The sequence below is a fragment of the Aphelocoma coerulescens genome, chromosome 4, assembly GCF_041296385.1.
Source record: "Aphelocoma coerulescens isolate FSJ_1873_10779 chromosome 4, UR_Acoe_1.0, whole genome shotgun sequence".
Classification (NCBI taxonomy): Eukaryota; Metazoa; Chordata; class Aves; order Passeriformes; family Corvidae; genus Aphelocoma; species Aphelocoma coerulescens.
Window position 1 is genome coordinate 67445895 of NC_091017.1, and position 21878 is coordinate 67467772.

The 21878-nt window shown below is 39.8% G+C and overlaps 1 protein-coding gene across 5 annotated transcripts in view; it reads right to left on the minus strand.

The window, feature by feature from the left end:
- Positions 1 to 21878, minus strand: part of PPP2R2C (protein phosphatase 2 regulatory subunit Bgamma) — a 207496-nt gene that overhangs the window by 111303 nt on the left and 74315 nt on the right. Inside the window, exons 1-2 of one of the 5 annotated variants that reach the window (XM_069014480.1) lie at positions 10436 to 10551; positions 7619 to 7710 (exon numbers count right to left, since the gene is read on the minus strand). The exons of 2 other annotated variants lie outside the window; for them this stretch is intronic. In XM_069014480.1, the coding sequence (XP_068870581.1) occupies positions 7619 to 7710; positions 10436 to 10512 (169 nt within the window). In that variant the 5' untranslated portion in view covers positions 10513 to 10551. Of the gene's footprint in view, positions 1 to 7618; positions 7711 to 10435; positions 10552 to 21878 lie in introns of those variants that run through there. 2 more of the 5 variants (XM_069014488.1, XM_069014484.1) reach the window with 2 other exon arrangements.

The following is a 21878-nucleotide window of genomic DNA, read 5'->3' on the forward strand; positions in this document are numbered from 1 at the left end:
TTGGCTGCCAGAGGGGGTGAAACCACAACAGTTCTATACAGAACTATTATGGCAGTGAGAGTAGTGCTACAGAGCAACATTTACTGGCATCCTGAAGATCATCCCAACCTGCAAAAATATCTTAACTGTGCTTTCTTCAGAAGGAAATGTTTTAGACAAAAAATTTGTATTAAAGCTTATATTTTAAAAGGTACTTCTGTTATTGCAGCAGTAAGACTGGAAACACACTCTCCCAGGCATTTATTTTGTAACAAACATTTAATTTCATATTTGGTTGTGTTTAAAAACTCTCATGGAAAGCTAAGCACTCTGCTCTGCTGCTACTGTGATCTCTGACACAAAAAATGATATCTCAGAAATGGTATCACTGAAAATGATAGCTCAGGTTCACTAGCAGGCTTGTTCTGCTGAGCTCAGCAAGAGAGAAAGGCTGCCTGGTATCAGTCAATCCTAGAGGCTATTCTGACTTGCACTTGCTGGCAAAAGTCCTTCAAGGACCATCTGCCAGCCAGAACAGTGGGGGGCAGGGGGGGAATCATTCATGTGCACACTCAGGTACTGCCAAGTCCTTTCCAATTCTCAAAAACTTCAAATGGTAGAAACTACCACAAGCAATATTTAAGATGTCAGTATGCCAGTTTTTTCTTCTGTGGAATCCTCAATATAGAAGCACTGCACAAGAAGAGACAAAGAGGTTACATAGAAAGAGGAGAAGAAAACTGAACAGGAAAAACAATTTATCTTTTATGTTCAGAATATTACGGTTATGGTCACAGGACCATGGTCAACATTATCAAGCACTGCAGGATAACAATACTGAAAAGATACATCTCAAAAGGCTTATTGGAAAGGCAGGGGGACACATCAAATATACACAACAGATGTTTGCACAATAAGCTCATATCCTCAAAATTGCTGATACAGGTCTATTTATTTAACCTACTACTATAAAAACACATAATAATCCCAAAGCATTCAAAACAGGAAATGCATAGCCGCTTATGTTCCAATAAGAGAACATTCTGTTTCCCTCAATCAGATTTAAAGAGGCAGATCAAAGAGAAAACATCTAAAATTAAATGCAAAACCTTATTCTGATTTGAGAAAAGAAAAAAAAACATATACTGCAAATACATAGATATATATACCCTTTAAATATATGTACAGACATACATATTGCAAAGTTAGAGATTAATTGGCTTAGCCTGTCCTGTTATGTGTAGCCATTCCATGCTCCCAGTTTTATTTTTCTGTAAATACACCCTTGAAGGCATCAGCTTGTATAGAAGGGCAACAGCTGTTCAGCTCTTGGCATGATTAGGATTTTCTCCCTCTATGGTATTGGACAAAGAGTATGGTGATCCTAAATGAGCACACCCTACAGCTTTACTATTAAAGCCTTCTCTTCCTTCCCACCACGAATCTCTGTTGCTATCCCACTATTCATCACACACTTTTAAGTGACACCTAGCATTTAGATTATACTCAGTCTTAGACACAGCCTATGTAAACCTTCACTTGAAATTAGTAATACTGACTTCAGTGAAATGTTTGGTTTCATACCACAGTGCTCTCTGCCCTCTAGCACAGTACCAGATCTCTCAAAAGAGTGAGCAACAACAGAGGTTTTTCCCTATCATCAAATCTTCAGTTTAGGTTTTATGTCTACTTGGCTCATGGAAAGAAAGAACGAAAGAAAGACAGAAAGACAGACAGAAAGAAAGAAAGAAAGAGGCATACTTGGCTGTCCAGATGAAGCGCAGTGTAACTGGTGACACACCGTAGACAATGTAAAACAGGTTCCTGTTCTGCAAGGAAAATTCCAAGCTAACCAGTAAGCCCCAGTCAGGTGAGAAGTAGATCTGTTTGCTGACCCTGTTTATAAATCTCTCCAGGATGGGAGAGGCTTTAATTTTGTTTTACAGTGGCTTTTGCTGATCTGTTGATATCAGTCACTCTTCCACTCTCATTTTCATGCAGCTCTACAGCCAATTCCCTGAAACATTGGTTCAGCTGTTTCTTCTGCACATTGATACTACAAAACTGATTCTGTGAACAGAGAAGATGTTTTCTGTATCTAACATTAACACAGTTGCATTTTCTTTCAGGTCTTCTTCCTGTGAAGGGAAGTCACCGGCAGGATCAATGTGTGGAATAGATCTCTGTGACACAGCCTCACCTCTTAGCAGAGTTTCAGCACAGACCCTATGTTACCAAGCTAACAGCATAAGCAAACAAGTACAGATATTAGGAAGAAAAATACCATCATTAGGAAGGCATTAGAAAATAATGTGGTGCTCTATCAGCACCACAGATTAAAAAATTTTATTACTTGCAGGCAAGGCTCAACTCAATTTGCTTCCCAGCTTCCTTTACCTTGTGAAGTGTTCAGCTCAAAACCAGCATGAGATCTGCTCAGAACTTGTGTCAGATTCCAGTCCAAGTTACAAGAAAACACACACTTGCACCATCTCCAGCAACAGAGATTACTCCACACAAGAAATCCCTATACAGTTACTAAGAGGTTCAAGGGTAAAGGCAGCAGGTTCACAGCGCACTTGTCACAGTCACTGCACTGTGAGCTGCAAAACCAGGAAAGGCAAAGTGCACAGGCCATAACATCAGTTTTCTTCTGCACAAGCATTTAGCCAAGAGGGTATTTTATGGGGAGATGCAGAAGAAAGCAGGGGGAGGGAAGGAAGAAGCAGCATCAGCATTAATCTAGCGGCACCCACCCTACAAAGCCCCCAAAGGTCTCCCAGTATGCTCTGCACTATCACAACACATCCCATCACAGCACAACCCATCAGCCACCAGGCAGGAGGGGAGCATGAGACAGCACTGAATCAATTACTTCAAATCAGACCTTCAAACTATTGCCAACCACTCAGAACTTGGGAGCCAAACCTCAATATAGTACAAACAAAAGAAATAAAACCAACCTAAAATCCTAAGAGAAACACAATCCCAAGACCTATTTACAATTAAAGCTTCCTTTCCAATTACACATCAGTTCTTCTGAATGTTTTTCATAGTTCTGGAGGTTAAAGAATACTGTCCCATTGTGCTCTACCTGATATAAATATGCAGTCTTTACTCCAGCACTCTTACAAAATGAAGTAAACTAGCACAGACTCCTTTCTCACAGACCAACAATGTTGGTATAAACACTAGTAAAAAAACCCTCAGAATTTAAAAAAAAAGAAAGAAAAAGAAAAGGCAATTGCTATCCAGAATAAACATAATTTTTAAGTTATCTCCACTGCTTCCATCTTAAAGAACAAACAGGACATTGCTCTCCCAACCTGGTCACAAACTGCCAGAATACATCTTTTGTTCTTTGCTACTTAATTATCAAATTAAGCTTTTTTTCTTTTGACAAACCACAGAGCAATATAAATGGCACGAGTTCATTCAGCACTTAACACACAGATAGGATCTGATAGACTGTTACAGCAAAACCTCTAAATTCCAGCTAACAACTCAGCTTGTAAACTCAAATCAGTTTCCTGGGATTTTAATCACTGGGGTTTTTTCCATTACAGATTAATAAAAATTAAGGGATTGATTAAAATTTAAGTGCTTTTTAAGATGCATCTGTCCTTTAAAACAAATTACACTTTCTTTTTCCTGAAGCATATTCTTAAGTATTTTTTTAAAAAGAACACATTTCCTAATTTGCTTCATCTCCCTATAAGAGCTTAGAGTATTTGATCAAGCAAAAGAAAATCTACAAAAATCCACAGCCTTCTGGCACAACAACCATTAAAGTGCACGAGAAATTCAGTAGCAGTTCCAAATGCAGAGTAGATGAGCTTAAAAAAGAAACTGCAAACAGTATTTAAGTGCAAACAAACCTTCCTTTTTCCCCAGAAAATCTCAAGATGCTAGGGTCTCAGTATTTACTCTACTAATTTTTCATTTGCTGCATACTAAAGTAGAAAAAACTTACAGAAAATTTAGATTTCATCAGCCTCAATACTCTTGAGCTGTTAGATCTCATCAGTCTTCCTAGGAATCGAAGAAGGACAAAACCAAAACCCATGGGGTTTTGTAGCTGATTCGGTAGTTTGACTTTGTGAAAACTCACCTCATTTGTGAGTCAGGATTTTATGGGATGCAGAGAATGATGGTTACCTGTGTCATCATTATGATAATCAGATGGCATTCTCATAAGGCTCCTGAAAGAGGATTTACATTCTCTATCACCTTTTCATTTTTTGTCTGCATATCTCATCCCTATGTATGCAGCACTTTTTTTGTTGAACTGTTTTCAACATCTGAGTTCCAATACTCTGCTACAAGATTAAAGGTGACACTCTCCAAAGCAATTTCAATAGGCCTAAATTTTCTAGGCACTCAAAAGAAAATAATTAAATGGGTGAAATTGTTATTGTGGGACTTGGGGGACTATTTGCTTGTTTTTTCCTTGCACAGGGTCTGCTACAAATACATACTACCTGCATCACTGGAATATCCAAAGACTTAGGCAGGGTTGGCTTTATGTGTGCACAGAAAAATGTATTACCTGCCCCGTAAGAGTTCACAGCAATGGTTCTGCAATGAGTTCCATGTGTGGCAACACTTAAACCTTTACAGATGCCATAGTATTGCTGTAGAATACTAAACAAATTTAAAACCAAGCATTTTTCATGTACTCTGTTATACAGATTGATAACGGTATCTTGTGGCAAACCACTGGACTAAAACTGTGAGCCCAAAGACTAATAGAGGGTAAAAAACTTAGTCCTTCATGAAACCCAAAGAGACATGTGACAAATCCCTTCCTACAATCCCACTAATTCTAAACAGTAACATGACAAAAGCCTGTGATAACTGTAAGTCTATGAAATCTGTTGCACAGCCTGATAGTTGAGCAATGAGATTTCATTTCCGGTAACTTTGGTACTTTAGCCTCCCTTTTACTTACAGATGACAGTGGCATAACATTTTGATTAGAAGGCATTTCCTTCTGCTGTATCTCAGTAATTTATTTTTAGAAGTCCATTGCTGACCCATAAAGCATGTCTAAGTGCCTCGAATAAAACACTTCCTTTTGAACAATCTAACATTACACAGTTCCTTCCAGATCATCACACACAGACTAATGAACTCCACCCTAGCTCCAAACCTGCTAGGGAAATGCTTTTCAAGATGTATCTCCAGAAGACTGGGAATAGGCAAGGTCCCTTCTGGTTCTATTATAAACCCACCTATATTATCTTCACAGACAGAAAGTCAAAAAAGGAACAACATTTTAGCCTGAGGGTTTCCCAACTATGCAAAGACCACACATTATTCAATGTGAACCTAAAATGTTTCTTATTCCTTGTTTGCAACCTCTGTCTCTGACACTCTGACACTTGATCCAAAATTCTGACTATGTCCCTTAAACTCTGTTATCTAGTGGTTGGTGAAAAAAATGAGATTGTAAACTGAGCCTGAAGCCTCAAACCAATTTACTGCATCTTCAGGAAAATATTTATGTACCCTCTTGAAAGACTGGTTTAACCTTCCTCTACTCTCAGTCCCAGGGAAGAAGCTCTGAGAGGCTATACAATCACTAGGATATAACTGGAGGTAAAGACAAGTTGATTAAGTGGAAGCTTTTAAGACAGGGATCTGTAACTATGAACGTAATGGCAAAGCCTCTTCTCATGTAAGCAATCACAGTAGAAACAACGGATTTGGGTAAGGAAGGACTCCAGGATCAAGGAGTTCTGGGATGCTCTGGGCCATATGCTGGTTTACAAGTGTGCTACTTTAGATCACCACTACTCAATGTAAATATGCAGAAAAAATCAGACTCTGTATTAATTAGTAGTCACAGAAAGCAGATGCAGAGACAGAAAAATGAATATGGTATGAATAAATACTGTGTGAAGAAAACAGGCTCCATGACCATTCTTTTGTGTTTTACTGAAAATGTATTTTTGTACTTGAATTTAAAATAAAGTCTATTATAAAAAAGGTTTAATTGTGACAAGGTATATAATTATCTTCAAAGTTTTACATGGCAGAGAGGGAGGTTTGAGCTGAAATTCTGGACTTCAGGTATGTGGGAGGCCAACCCCGGACCTCTCTACAGCTTTGTCAACATCAGTAAAAGATTAGAAATCTGTACTGCACTCAAAAGAGCTGAAAAAAAAAAAAAATCCACATGATTTATTGGCACCATAAAAAGATTAAGTAAGGTGACTTACTAGTAAATATCCTAATGCCATGTATTGTCATGACAAGGATCCTCAAAACTGTTCTCCACTTTATGGGCCAGTCTCAAATGACTTCTCAACAGGACTTGGTCATTAATTTTAATTATGAATGAAGTCAATATCCCCTTCCTGACAAAATTTAAAAAAAAATTAGAAGTCGGGAACTGTTTTAGCTGTATATGGAATGAATATTTTCTGACTCATATCCTTTAAAGAAAAAAAATTAAGAAATCCCTTAGGAAGTCTAGTTTGACTAGGAAAATTAACTCTTACTTTATGATCTTGTGGAAACAGACAGGAACAACTCTAAGTTTATACAATTACTGAATTGTACAATGACCTCTTGTTATCATACCTGTTTACGAACAGCCATAGAAACAGAGTTAAACAGACTTAAGGGCCTACACTACAAATGACAATCAAGTCATTGCAAATCCTTCACACAGCAATTGAAACTAGAAAAGTAATTCCCCATGACCTAACAGGCTTGCTAAGCCTTTGTTTCCCATTTTCTCAGATTTATTTCAGTATTTAAGAGATGTAAATTTGGCTGAAAACAGAACACTTCTCACTGTATTTCAAGTAGCTAGTACTTAAATAACTCCTGGAATGTATAGGAGAATTCATTTTCCAAACTGGTAAGCATTCATTAGTTTTGTTCTGAAAACTTGCATCAGTCATTAATTCCTCACACAATTTGTCACATATTTCTGGTTCGGATGACAACTATCTACTGTAACTGCAATACATAGTCTTTATTTTCATATAGTGTAGAATGTTGCATGTCTAGCTTTAGATAGGCAGATTTCATTAATTGTAAAATTATCTAAAAACGAACATTAGTTTACCAGCTTAATTGATGTTAATATCTAAATTACATAGTGATTATGAAAAGAGAAATGGTTAAGATACGGTTTTGCAAAAGAAACCTAATCGTTCATTTAGATACTGGAAACCAACACACACTTTCTTATCAATTTCTGGCGCATTTCAAAGCATGCCTCCTGGGCTAGTGCCCTACAGCTCCTCTTGCACACATGGCTGCCACCAGTAACTGCTCTTCTGTACCACATTTACAACCAGGCTGCATTCAGTTATTCACATGCCACTTCAGAGACGTGTACATAAGCACTGACAAAGTCTTTAACAACAAAACAGTGCAAAAAGAAAAAAATATACAGGTGCCATCCAACCACAAAGAAATATCAAAATGTGACAGCAGTCAAGCAGAATAATGCAACCTCAAGTAATCCAGCCCGCGCCGCTTTATGATACATAAACTGATTATCTTAAAGACTGGTGATTCACTCAAGACAAGGGGTCAGCCTCCATCCAACAGCCTGTCCTGCAGGAACCACTGCCCTGCAGCAGTCTCTGCACAGACAGAGACTCTTCCACCCACTCACCTCCAGAAGTGACTTCTTCAGAACTGGGCTGAGGAACATTGGCAGGACAGTGTGGGGAAGCTTGCATTGCTGCCGCCCTTGCTATACCTGTCCTGTGGAGAAATAGAGGACTTAATTTCCAGGGCTGTCAGACAGCACCTTCCACATTACAAGTGACGGAAAAAGAAATGAATTTGAAAACGCCTGATTTGAGTGAGTACATTTTGGGGTGTGGTGAAGAGCCCCCAGCTCCTACTGAAGTATTTGGATTATTTTCACATCTTCCGTGCAGCTCCGTTTGCAGCCAAGCTGGATTCTTTGGTTCATGAGCTGATGAAGCTCTTGCCAGTTACCTATTTAGCAAGCTGAGATATGGTCATTGAGAACCAACATAACAAGACAGCCTAAATAAAATAATTAAGGAAATCATATTTTAAACAATCTCTCAACTCTGACATGAACAAATAACCATTGAGCAGCTCTCCCTTCTACCTCCTTTTCAAGACAGCAGTTTTCTGCTCTTTATACATTTCCTTTACAGAAACCATTACTATGTGAATTACCTAACAGAGGAACAGTTATTTTGCTTCTCCTGTCCAACCCACTCCATAGAGCAACTTTATTTGACTTCCACATTAATCTACATAGGGTTACCGCAAGACTCTATCCTAACAAAGACCTTTTTCATTTTTAAAGGAGAAAAGGAAACTTTCCACAGTTCTTATGGTTTCCAGCAGGAACAACAGCTTTCAGCCACCAGTTTTAGTATGACACATTCAAACGATTTGTATATCCCAAAGTGCAGTGCATTAGAGAGACAGAGACAAAAATAATTCTATCTGAAGTACATGAATAAATCATTCTTTTGAGCATGGTGATGAATGCAATATTTTACAATTTCCAAACCAACTCTCTAAAGCCCTACTAAAACAAGTGTGTTTGTTCCAAAAGTGATCTCTGTACCTTTCAGGAGAACCATGGTGGATTTTTTTGGAGGAAATGTCAAGTTTAGACACCAAGGACTGGAAGCTAATGACCAACCATTTTATTCTGGTATGAGTGTGCACCGAAAACTGATGTTCACAGGCAGCAAGAATTTCCAATAATTGATTGGAAAAGTATCAGCCTTCATTGCATTTGCTTAACTTTGGTCAACAGCAATGTTAATCTTGCAAGTGAACTGAGAGACAAGACAAAGCCTATACATGTGAGGTTTATATATATTATTCAGAACTGCTGAAAAGCATGGAAAGCAAGACAAAAAAAGTGTGATTAGCAGAGCAACTCTGCTAAGGGAAAAAAAAAAACTAACCCAAAAAAACCCCACACACTTGTATTGCATCAGTTACTTCAACTGAAGAGTAAATGTAGGGGTAAATAGAATTGTTCACTTCTTACTTGGGCAAAACAGACTCGTGCATCACTCACTTCCTTAACAAAGTACCAGACAGCCTGTTTTCTTCTTTGATTTTTTTTTAATGTGTAACTGCATACTATTTTTCTCTAAAGTTTGCAGTTTCCAACATATTAACCCCTTCAAAGCAATGAAACAGTGCATGTCTCTGAATATCTGCTAATTGGAGTATAATTACAGCTGTCTATGAGCTATGACTATAAACAGACTTTGGCCAAAATATTTTAAAGAAATCTCCAAGAGAAATAATAACAATTGATCACATATATAATATCATATTTAATAAAACCAGTATTTAAATATAAAAAAAGATACAGCAGGTTGACTCAAATAAATAGGACTGATAAATTCTGTTCTGGGCACTACAGATCGATGTCCTGTTCACCTTCTAAGACAGTGATTATTTTCAGCATTAACAGGAATTTTAGTAAATCTGCTCCTTTTCTTTGTGTGACAAAAACAATGAGTGTCAGAAAGAAGCAAAATTAAAAGAACGTGACAACCTTAGGTTTTATGTGTTGCCTAAAGCCCTTTCAGAGTCACCAAAAATCTGTCCCCAAAAGGCCACGACACATGGATAATCTAGATATTACAGTAACAATGCATTGATAGTACTGATCAGATCTCCAGAGAAAAGAATTCAAATAGTTTGAAATATTTGGCAATATCTTCTAATAAACACTGAAAGGACTAGGACTCCTAATATATTTACCCTCACTGAAATGCAAACTGGCAAATGCTAAAACTGGGGGGAGGGGAACCTTTACAATTGAAAGCAAGAGCTGACATGGTCACAGTGCAGATTTTTGTTTCTTTACTTTAGTAATCTACAAAGATATCCATGCCATGGTTTTCACACTTTGAGGGTACCATTTATTTCAAAAACAAGCCATAAATATTCAAAAACAAACATCATGTATTAATGCTTAAAAGAGCCTTTCCTTTGCTTACATCCTCCTGATTTTCTCCAAACGAATTATTGTTCTCCAGCCTCCCCTACAGTCTACATTGACCTATGTACACCAAGCACTTCAAGAGGCACTTCAACCATATGGGATTTTTCTAATAGGTAGGACCACTTTCACTGTCTAGGAGAATCACTCATGGAATAAAAAAAGACAGCAACTTTGTCTCAGGAGGAAGATACATTCCAGAGATTACTCCAATTCAAACAGAGCTCTTACACAACAGAGAGCACATGCTATTTTTAGGATGAATATGCATCCTGCCACCAAATCCAAGCTAGAATACCTCTTCTCCCTCCTTATTTAAATCTTGTGTAGAATCTATTGTGTACATAAAGGGACTCTAATACAACTTTCAGACTCACCTATCACCTCCACCAGAAATTTTCATGTGAGTCATATAGAAATCAATTGTTTTTCTACAGTTCATCTACCCTTTGGAAAATGAAGACAACCCACCTTTCGGTCTCTATGACTGGAAAAAGAAACGGTGAGCAGTACATTGTGCGGGCCTTTAGATGAATGAATCCATGCATCTAGGGCTGCAGCAGTGGATTCCCAAGTGACAACAGTCAGCTGGTGCTTGAACATAACCTTTCCTACTCCCTGCAGGTGTGAGAGGACTGTAGTCCCACCTGGGTCGCTCCAACCGACCGACAGCTGAATCACGTCAGTCATCACTGTTACAGAGCCCATACTTAAATCCCAGCACCCAGAAATGATATTGCTGGTACCTGAACTTTAATCAATAGTCTCCACAGAAAAAAGAGTAATAGCAGTTTCAATGTACTGCATGGTATGGTTTTGCTAAGAACCTATGATTTTTTTTATGCAAGCTAAAAAGAATATTGATTTCTTTCAAGTCCACTGCACACTAAATATAATTTCCACTGTTGCTATTTGAGATATGAGATAAAAATGCCATCTTTTTCACTAAGAAAAGAATCAACAAGTCTTTCCTGAAGCAGAAATGCCTAAGGCTATTTAGCATATTTCAAACAATCTTGGCTGCTGGAGGTAGCCAAAAACATACACTGATTCATGAAAAAAACATACAGAAAATTCATTTTGGTGCCAGCCAAGCTTAGGGTATGTTCACTTTTCACTGTGGACTGCAAGACACTGCCAATCTAAAACATCCACAGTGATAACTAACATTAAAACTCAGTGCTTCACCTCCAAGTTACAAACCAAGGAATAGCTGTAAAGCAAAAAAAAAAAATATATATATATAGACTCTGAGTAACTTCAGGAGGTTCACCAAGAAGTGCAAAATTCTGCTCTTGGAGTGGAAGAGCTCCAGACATCTATCTGAAAAACAACTGTCTAAAAAGCAACTTGTGGTGACCCTGGATGCTAGGCCAGATATGAGCCAACAGTGGGTTCACACCAGCAAACTCCATGCTGGCCCAACACTAGGAAGAAAGTGGCAAAGTGGCCAGAAGAAAGAGGGAAATCATGCTCCACTAACCCCTGATGAGGCTACACGTTGAGCAGTGAGCAAGAATACAATGCTCTTCCACAAGTGACTGAACCAGATTATGACAAAGCTAACCATTTTTTTAAGAATGATTATTTGAAGCCAGTAATTCTGCACGTGGCACACAATTTTTCATCCAAAAAATGCAACTGAGCAAATTCTTCAGCCATAGTCTGTTCCTTGATAGTGGGTTAATCTTTCAGGTTTGTCCTCAACCAAAGAACCCTGGGATGCTCTTAACAGGAATCACCAACTACAGGAAGGCTCCGCATCAGCTTAAGAATTTACCTAAATGTTCTGCACATAGCTCAAAGACCCCTCTGTGTCATTATGACACTGTGAACTTTCTGGAATCTGTAAAACCCTAATTTAGGAAGACAATATCAACCTAACAAATAAGCACAGACCCAAATGGGCAAATGAAGGGGAAGAATTACTGTTTTCCTAAGACATACATTTTTTTAAGGCTCTGGTATAGACAACCCTGAAAAGTATCTATAACAAAGAAGAATTATTTAAGGGCTAAAACTATGTTACTGACATTCATGAAATATCCTGTAATTTTTTTTTTCCAAGACATTTAAGTATACCTTTCACACGACTCATGCATTGAAAGATCTTCTGGTTAGCATTAATTTGAATTCTATTGCCACATAAATTAATATAACTTAGACACATTTATCAGCCCTTTAAATAACAAAGTGATGTGTCCAGGCAGCATATTCTTGAAAGGAGAAAAAGACATACAATTAAAACCTGAACTGCAATTACTTTGCATTTCAGAAAGTTAAAAAGTAGCCTAGAGCAAATTACCTCCAAGAGAAAATCTGGAGAGCAGTTTTGCTTCAAGCAAAGACTTAACAGTATTTAAAAGAAAACAATATGCAGCATGAGTCAATCACATAGCAGACAAAAGGGTCAAAGAAAAACAAATGGGTTGTACTCAAGTTAGTATAAATCTGAATGCATTAAGCTCCTAAGGAAACTTGCAAAGACAGTATTAAGGTCACAGTATTCAACAGGGTAATCTTAACCCTGATTTTAACCTTACATTTAATAAATCATATTATGCATTAGAATTTCCAAGTAGATTTCCTAACTTACTATGCAAATGAACAAAATGGCAATTCTAAATAGCTGTAGTAACTACAGAAAATCTGTTTTTTTGGTTAAAGTATAGCATATGGTTTACTGATAAATAGAATTGCATTAAACCCTAAGAAAACTGACTAACAAATCCACATGATTTTATGTTGTGGTGAACCATGGCCAAAGCCAGGGTCAGCCAGATCAAGTAGACCCAAAGGTCCATTGGTTTGATGCTGCCACAGCCCAAAAGCCCTGAGCACTCACAAGGCTGTGAAAAATACATAAATCCGTGCCTTACCATTGGCCGCAGCCCTCCCTGCCCCTTATTTCTCACATTTGGTTGTATTTCCAAAGAGTTGTGTGTTCTTCAGTAGTTAATTGGTCCTTCTTATCCCTCCCCGCCTACCCCTTCTCCCATTTGCTGTAATCCCTTCTCCCCGCCTCAGTAACACCCCCTGGCTGATGTTCCATTGGTTACTGTGCATTTTCCACGCCTGTTTCATGGGGGTACAAGACTCCCTCCGAGCCACGCAGCTTCCACTTCATTCTGTGGATTTTTCCCTGCAAAAAACCCCTTCCTCCACGAAGGAGTCCCTCCACTTTTTTCCTACCTCCTTGTGCGCCTTCGACACCGGTGGGCGAGGTGAACCTGAGCAGGTGCTTCACCGGCCCTCCCGTGCCACCATCGGTTTCCATCCGTCCTCGCTCGAGTCAGGCAGAAGATTGCTCAGTGCCCAGGACATCGTGCTAGCCGGCATGGCACCGTAGCAATTTTAGCTCCCAGAAACTTTTGTGCGAAACTGAAGAATGTACTTATATTTCCTGACAGTAGTAGGAAAATCTAAGCTTTGTAGATTCTAACAATTCTGAATATGGTAGATGGAGTTCAGCCACATTTTCATCTTTACCTACTGTTGTCCTAAAGAACAAAGCCTGCAATGGTACTGAATCTGTGAAGATTTAGCACACTTGAAACTTCCAGAAAGGTTTCTGGGTGCGTGCTAAGATAAATTCTTTTAAAAAAGCTCTTGCAGTAGCAGGGGTTATAAATACATTCTCACACTATATACAATGTGGTACTGAAGACAAAAGTATCTAAGGTTACTGTACAAAGCAGTTAGAACAAATAGATGCAGAGATTAAGATAAGTGAATAGATGTATAAATGCAGAATAGGTGTAGAGGTGAGGCACTAGAACAGGTTGCCCAGAGAAGCTGTGTATCCTCCTTGAAAGTGTTCAAGGCCAGGCTGGATGGGGCTTTGAGCAATCTGGTCTAGTGGAAGGTGTCTTTAAGGTCCCTCCCAACCCAAGCCATTATATGATTCTATGAGATTAAAATAATGACTCAAATCACAAACAAAATATATACATACATATATTTTTCTGGACTTAAAATATGTACATAGAGTACAGAGAGTACAGTTATGCAAAGCCATGCACCCAGATCCAATTCCCCTCCAGCTGGTGCCAGGTTCTCAACAGACTTCATTGGATACTAAGTCACAATTACACAAATGCTTTTAACAACCCGTCAGGATTTTAAAGATGGTATTGTTGCTCTTTGATAGAAACATGGACCTTAGTGTCCTAACATATCTAAGTAATGCATTTCAGTTTTTTAAAACCTACCAGAGTAAAAAAAAAAAATTAAATTAAAAAAAATTCTATTATTTAGTCACTACCATTTCTATAGCAGGATGGCGGGAGAGACTGAAATGTTCATGGTTAGTGACTCAAGCAATCAGCTATTTGCAATAGCAGTGGGTGCTTTGCCGAGGCCAGGTTTGCAAGGTCACAGGCCAGGTGCAGAGGGGGTGAGCATCCACCACCAGAGGATAAGCTGGGGTTTGAGCCACATAAGGGAGAAGGCAGGTAAGAAGCAGAGCCTGCAGAGGTGGGATAATGCTTTTTGTCATGCCAATGTCCTCCCTTAGATAACAGGCTCAGTTGTATATCTTCTCCCTGGGGAAGGACCAGGGCATTCACACAGGCCTGAAGGTTTTCACCCCCTCTGATAGGGCACAACGGGCTCAACCACACTGGCATGAGAGGCAGCTGTCATGTCTTCGAAGGTGTCATAAACCATCAGAGACCCCTAGAGTTCCCCCTGACTAATTTTTGGGGCCTTCCACCAGAGGACTGCATGTGATCCACAGAGTTACATCAGACCGTGTAGAAGTGCCCCCCCAGTAAGGGAGGGGGTGTCCGACAAACCTGAATGTTTACTAACCCATTGAATTTTGTATTTCAGGGGCTTCCCCCACTCCCAACTGATCAAGATGGAGACCATCACTTCAATCAATGGACACCAAATAACCACAATCAAGCCTCCTTGGTAGATGGGTAGATATCTTTCCTCTCCGCTATCTACTCTTACCCTTTCTTTCTCATTCTTTCTTTTCCTTATGTATTTTCTTAAGTGGTATCTTTATACTTTCGTACTGTTATGTTACTTCAGACAGAAAATAACCAAAATGGCTACATAACTCCTTTCCATTGCAAGTACATCAATCTAAAATAATCCCTACATAAACATATATATATGTTTATGTAGTCAGTGTCATTTCACTCTAATCTACTGCAAGACATCTATTAACAAGAACCTCAGTCACTCTGACCTGCAGGGGTGAGTCATAACAAACCGTAAACTTAAAGAGGAAATGCCATTAGCTTTTCCCTTATGATAATATGTTAACCTGTTCTTCAACCACGTCTGTTAATATTAACATATTTAACTGGGACCTTACCCTGGAAGGCTGCCAGGCCTCCCCAAAACTCAGAAACTCCTTTTCAATAAAATGGTGCAGAAGTAAGGACTCTTCAAATTTAAAAACAACCTTTGCCCTGCACCTGACAGTCATCTACAGATCAATAAATCAAGTCCAAGATGATTCTGAGTCACATCTGTGTCCTTTAATGACAGTAAAAGAATGGTACTAAGGGACAATCCCAGGTCTTGCACTCACAAGTTTCAATGGATATACACACAGACAACAGAAAGAACTCAGCAAAGAGTACCAAACAAGTTGTGGTTTTGGCTGGACACCCTTTTTTTTTTTTTTTTTAATAAAGATTCCTGGAACTTAAGGAGTAGCAAGTACTGCAGATAAAAGCCAAGTATCACTACAATCAAGTCAAGCACAAATGGAAAGGGAACAACTGTTGTCAAGGAAGGAATTCTGTGTCCTTATTTCTTTCACCAGAAGTGCTTGGATCTACATATTCCTGATGACTCTGAAGCCTGAGCAGGGAGTACTACTTCCAGAGAGAAAAATGCTGAGAATTTAAAGCTTTAGTGTCCTGCTTGACACAGATACGGAACAGTTGCCTTCTGGCAAGAATTAAAGCTGGTATGGAGATTTCACAAAAGGAATGAAAAGATGGTCTGGAAAGTGGCCAAGAGGAGATCAAAGGAACTTTAGCAGTATGAAGACACATACCAGAAGCACATGAAAAGGAACTTCAAGACAGACCATTAGGTTTAAGAGTTAAGGTTACCCATCTGTTGCCTGGGTAGAAGGCTGTGTGAACCAGGGGAAAATGTGAATTACTCTTGTGAGATATTTAGTCAAAAAATATTCATGCTCTCTTACATAATTTCCAGTCTTGACCACATGTCAGATGTCTAGAAGAACAAATGTATTTTAGATTCAGCCCAAATTTTGAACTATAAGAACTGATCAACATGTCCTTCTTCCTGTTCTTCAAGTGTGGTGTGTTACTGGACCTGAGATTCAGACTGGGGAAAAAGACTATCTGATAGCCAGTCTGATGGCCATGTGTGAGTTAAAAGATCTTAAATACAGATAAACCATAGCTCATGACTTAGATCACATTTATTGTTGTAAATATCTAATAGAGGCATGAGTAATCAGTTATTTTACAGAAACACAACATCAAAAGTGGACAGTTTTTAAAGCAGCTAGCTTTGAGAGCGGAAATGGACCATCCACGGATATGATCCGGGTAGCCCCAGAGTTGAAAAGAGGAGCTCTGGGGATTCTGAGTTGGAAAAATATTAAAGGAAATGCTGTACTACTGCTTTTAAGAACTAACATGATGTTTTACAGGAGGTTACACAGGTGTTTTACTCCATCTCTACCTTAGCCCGATGTGCTACTATTGAACTCTGTCAATAAACTCTGTTCATGCTTCCATCAACAGGAGCAGTTTGTGAAAAATAAAATTGGAGAAAGGAAAATCTTTCTGTGCTCCATCAGGTTTCTCAGCAGGCCACAAAACAAGGAACTGAAAAAGCAAAGACTTTTTACATAAACTCACAAGAACCACCACTTACAAGCTAAAACACAAGACTTCAACAAATTCTTTGTCCAGGACATGTAAACAGGTGAAGTTACTATTTTTATGAGAAAAAACTTGTGCTCAAGTTGCTTGAACTGTGCAGCAGCTCTCCTAGTATCAGGTTGCACCCATAATGGCATGTCCTAGTTAAAATGTTTAGGTATCTCTTGCTGTCACATGTAGTCAATCTCATCTAGCTACTTGTATTTATTTTATACTTGGGTATTAGCACTATTTCCCTAATATATCTTGCCATGCAAAGTCCTACAGGGTTTCACTTATACATTAAAATCTCGGATTTTGGAGCCACAATTTCTGGACTGCAGTGCAAAACCGACAAAGTACAGGAGACTCTGGTAAGCTCCTTTATTCCTTCCCTCAAGTTCAATTATTTGGGTTCTGTTACTATGATAGAGTATGTCTGTGCTCATATGTGGAGATATACTCACAGCTTTTTACCAGCTAGTCTCATAGTTCAATGCCTCAAAAAGCCTCGGGCAGCCTAGAGAGGCAGCACGGGCAATCCGGCACTTCAGTAGCTCTAAAAGCGGCAAAATGGTAGCTGCAAATCTAGTATCACCAGCAGAAGCAAAGAGGGAGAAGTACAGCTTCTGGTTTGCCTAATTCCTGCAATTAGAAGCTTTCAAACAGAAACAGAAACACACAGATGTTCACAGAAGGGGGTGCAAAGCCAAAGAGGGCAGATGCCCCCTTGGTCCTTCCTTTTATTCGGAGAAGGGGAAAGGGGAGGACTGGGGGCAGACCCGGGGTGACCGGCCAATCAGACACTGCCAAAGGGTTTGAGTTACATTTGGTTCTGCCCGTACTTGGAACAAAGGAGTTCAGAACACTTGGCAGAGGCAAATGTCTTGGGGAGGGGGAAGGGAAGCTCAGAACAGGCAGCAACAATTCCCTATTTTTTTTCTTTAAAGCTGGATTGTAACTCTTAGTAACTTAAAGTGCATAGAACAGTAACAAAACAACAGTGCAAAACATAATTGGAATCTACGGTCCCTACAACTCAAGAGTACTTAGGTTGCCCTTAAACTACCTCCCCAGTTAAAACTCACCGGGTTAGTCAGGACATCTATGGTATGGGGTATCAGGATGAAGATTTACAAAATACAGTGCAAAATGTGAGTGTAAAGCAGTGCAACTTAAGGGATTAACATCAAAATCTGCAGTAGGGGGTTTACATGAGGGTGCAAAATCAGGATCTTTTTTACGGTGTCTCCTCCAGGAGGCAGTTTTAACCTCCTTAACTTTTGAGGAAGTGACATAAGGTTTTTTACCCATTTCCCTGGGATCCACCTCAGTCCTTGAGGGGTAGATACACTGGCATACCCACATCCCCAAGTTACAAGTTTGTATGGTCCTTGGATTTTTTGAGTCTCTGGGTCCCGGATCAGGACTTCTGGATTTTCCTTCAGTTTCTGTCTCCCGGTGTTCTGGAAATGACGATAGATGGGAGGGTTTGGATCCTCAAAGGTGCCATTCAGGAAGTTTATGGTAAACAGTGCTTTGCTGAGTCTGAGGACAGGCAAGTTGAGTTTAGTGGTCCCTGACTGTTGTAGCAGCATTCACTTGAGGGTTTGATGGGCACATTCAACAATGCCTTGTCCAGTTGGGGAGTGGGGAATACCTGTAACATGTCGAAATACCCACTGCTGATGAAAGTTTTTAAACTCCTGAGAGGTGTAGGCAGGTCCATTGTCAGTTTTTATCTCCTCAGGTATACCGAGCACAGCAAAAGGTTGGACAAGATGTTTTTCAATGTCTTTAGCCTTTTCACCAGCATGTGCAGAGGCATACATAGCACCAGAGAAGGTATCAATAGAAACATGAACATGTTTTCATCTCCCAAATTCAGGGAAATGTGTGACGTCCATCTGCCACACTTCACCGCTATTAATGCCTCTGGGATTGACCCCCATGCCCAGTGATGGAAGCTGTAGCTTCTGGCAGTTGGGACATGTTGCCACTATTGCTTTTGCCTTGTGTCCACGACAGATGGAACATGCGAATAAGAGCAGGAATATTTTGATGGAATATGGCACAGCTCAATTTTGCTTGTTCAAAAACTTGGGGGAGCTTTGGTAAGTCGGCTGATAGAACTATGTCTGCTGGCATAGCCAGACCATCAGCTCTACGATTACCCTCTGCAATAAATCCTGGCAGGTTTGTATGTGACCTCACATGCATGACAAAATAGGGATGCTCTCTGTGGGAAACCAGATAAATTAGCTTTGAGAGCAAATCATAAATTTTTTAGTTTGAGATTTCTTTTAGGAGAGCATGCTCAGCTCTATCAGTTACTCCAGCTACATATGCTGAGTCTGTGACCAAATTAAAGGGTTCTTTGAACCTCTCAAATGCTCTAACAACAGCTGCTAGTCCAGCTACTTGTGGTGATCCCTGAATTACTTTGATGTCAGATTCCCACTTTTGCGTCTTTGAGTTTTTCCATGTGATCACAGATCTTTTACTTTTTCCTGAAGCATCTGTAAAAATGGTAATCGCATCGAGGGGTTTTCTACTTTGAATCTCTCAAGGAATGAAAGAGAATGACAGATTAAACATGTAATGTTTTGGGTAATGACTGGAGATTTGACCTGAGTAACTATCTAATGCAAATTGTAAATTTGTATTATTTTGAAGTAGGTGATCTAATGTGTCTGTTGTTACAGGTAAGTAGATGCGTGCAAAGTCACATCCTGCCAGGGTGTGGAGCCTTGCTCTACCTTTCGTCATAATTTCTGCCATTAGTTCTTGTGGCTGTGGGATGGTTTTAGGAGGTTGGAGCGGAAGGAATACCCATTCAATTTTGATGAGGGGTTCCTTCTGCTCTTTGTCCCACTGAAATATGAGGCCATGAAAGCATGGTACCTTCCCTAGAATGACAAGCTTAAAGGGTAGGGAGGGCTGATACCTGCGTGCTTGTCTGGTAGAAATGATCTCTTGTATCTTTTTGAAAGACTGCCTTGCCTCTTCTGTCAGGGATTTAGGGGATGCTAGACCACCTTCCCCTTTTAACAGGTTTGCAATAGGAGCTACATCCTCTGTGGTGAGTCCTAACCAGGACCTTAAATACTTCAGTGTCCTACAGATCTGTTGCACTTTCTCTAGTGTTTTTGGGTTATTATTAATGGTGACGGGTGTTGAGGTGATAGAGATTTCTGTGATTTTGAGTCCAAGGTATTTCCAAGGGCTTGTTCTCTGCATTTTTTCTGGTTGTAATTCAAAGCCCTTGGCCTCTAGGGCGTCAATCACCATGTTAAGTGTCTGCTCGAGATACTGACTATTGGGAGCACATACCAGCACATCATCCATGATGGCTTTCTCTGCTTTAGCACAGATGAGAGATAGAATTTTAGCAATATACTCTTGGCAGAGAGTTGGGGAATTTTTCATATCTTGGGGAAGCACAAGCCAATGGTAACGTTCCATGGGAGTTTCATGATTAAGAGATGGCACAGACAATGCAAACCGAGGGGCATCTGCAGGGTGAAGTGGAACATGAAAGAAGCAGTCTTTAATATCAAGGACAGCTAAAGCCAATGTTGTGGGAGCATTGAAGGTGATGGCATACCTGGTTGAAGGGGTCCCATGTCTTTAATAACCTTATTAACTTCTCTAAGATCTTGGAGGAGCCTCTATTTGTTCTTTCCTGGTTTTTGTATTACAAACACAGGAGTATTCCAGGGGTTATTAGTTGGTACGATATTCCCTTTAGCCAATTGTTCAGCTACTAATGTTTTGAATGCCTCTAAGTTTTCTTCTTTTAGCAACCACTGGTTAACCCACACTGGTTCATCTGTTTTCCAAGTTAGCTTTTGTGGTTGGCACTCAGCTCCAGCGGCCGCAAGGGAAAATTTTGATGTCTAGGGGTGATAGCAATTTTTGTTCCCCACTGAGACATGGCATCCCTTCCCCACAGGGTGAATCTGGTGTCTAGGACATATGGACGAAGTGTCACTATTTGTCCTTCAGGACCTTCAATTTGAATGGAGTTTTTGGATTGCTTCGCAATTTGGGTACCTCCAATCCCTTGTATGATGCCCTGAGACTGCAATTCCCATTGCGCAAGCCACTTATCAAATGGAATGACAGACACATCAGCACCTCTAGCTATCATTCCCATGATACTGATTTTATGTGATCCATGATGGAGCTTACATTCTACTACAGGTTTATCGTTTCCCAAAACCTCAGTCCAACAGATGGCTGGGATATGGCCATCTGTGGGCAGGTATTTGGGCAGTGGAATGGCCTGTGCAATGACTTGACCCTTTGGCATAAAGTACGGTGGATATATACATTGTACCATTAGGTTAGAACACCCATTCTGATCCACTTTCATGAGTGTGGGTGTAACCTCTATCCCAGCAGGTGTTTCCCAAGTGTCCCCAATAACAAAAAGGTATGTAAAGTCTGGCATGTGGTCCACATTCTGGAATGAGATGGGTATTACAGTCTGGTTGTTGTTGTTGAAATGGTGTGTTTCATCACAGGTTACCTTAAACCTGAGTCCAGAAGTCCAAGTTGCTTTGTCTGCAGCTCTATTTATGTCGGAACGCGGAGCTGTTAGGACGCGTTGAGTCACTAGTTTCATGCTGTTGACCTGGGGAAACAGTCTTTGGAGAGTTTTTATCAGCAATTATAATTGTTCTGCAATTGCGAGCTACATGTCCCTTTTTTTGACAAGGATAGCATACAAAGTTACTTCGAGATTGAGCCTCCCCTGTACCCATAACATTCTCCACAAGCTCCCCCACCATCCCCACTTTTTTCAAAAAGGGAACAGCTGTGTTCAGCTGCACCTTCTTTGTACAGACTTCAAGGATGGATTCAACAATCGGAGGGGAATGCAAAGAAGAGCGAGGATGACTTATTTGCAAGCATCATTCGTATTCACTTGGAGCAGCTCGAGTAGGAGCGCTTGTTGGAGGTCAGGATTAGGGACCTGGGAAAAGACAGCTTCGTGCAAACGGTTATAAAAGTGAATATTTTCATTTGGCAATTGTTTGATG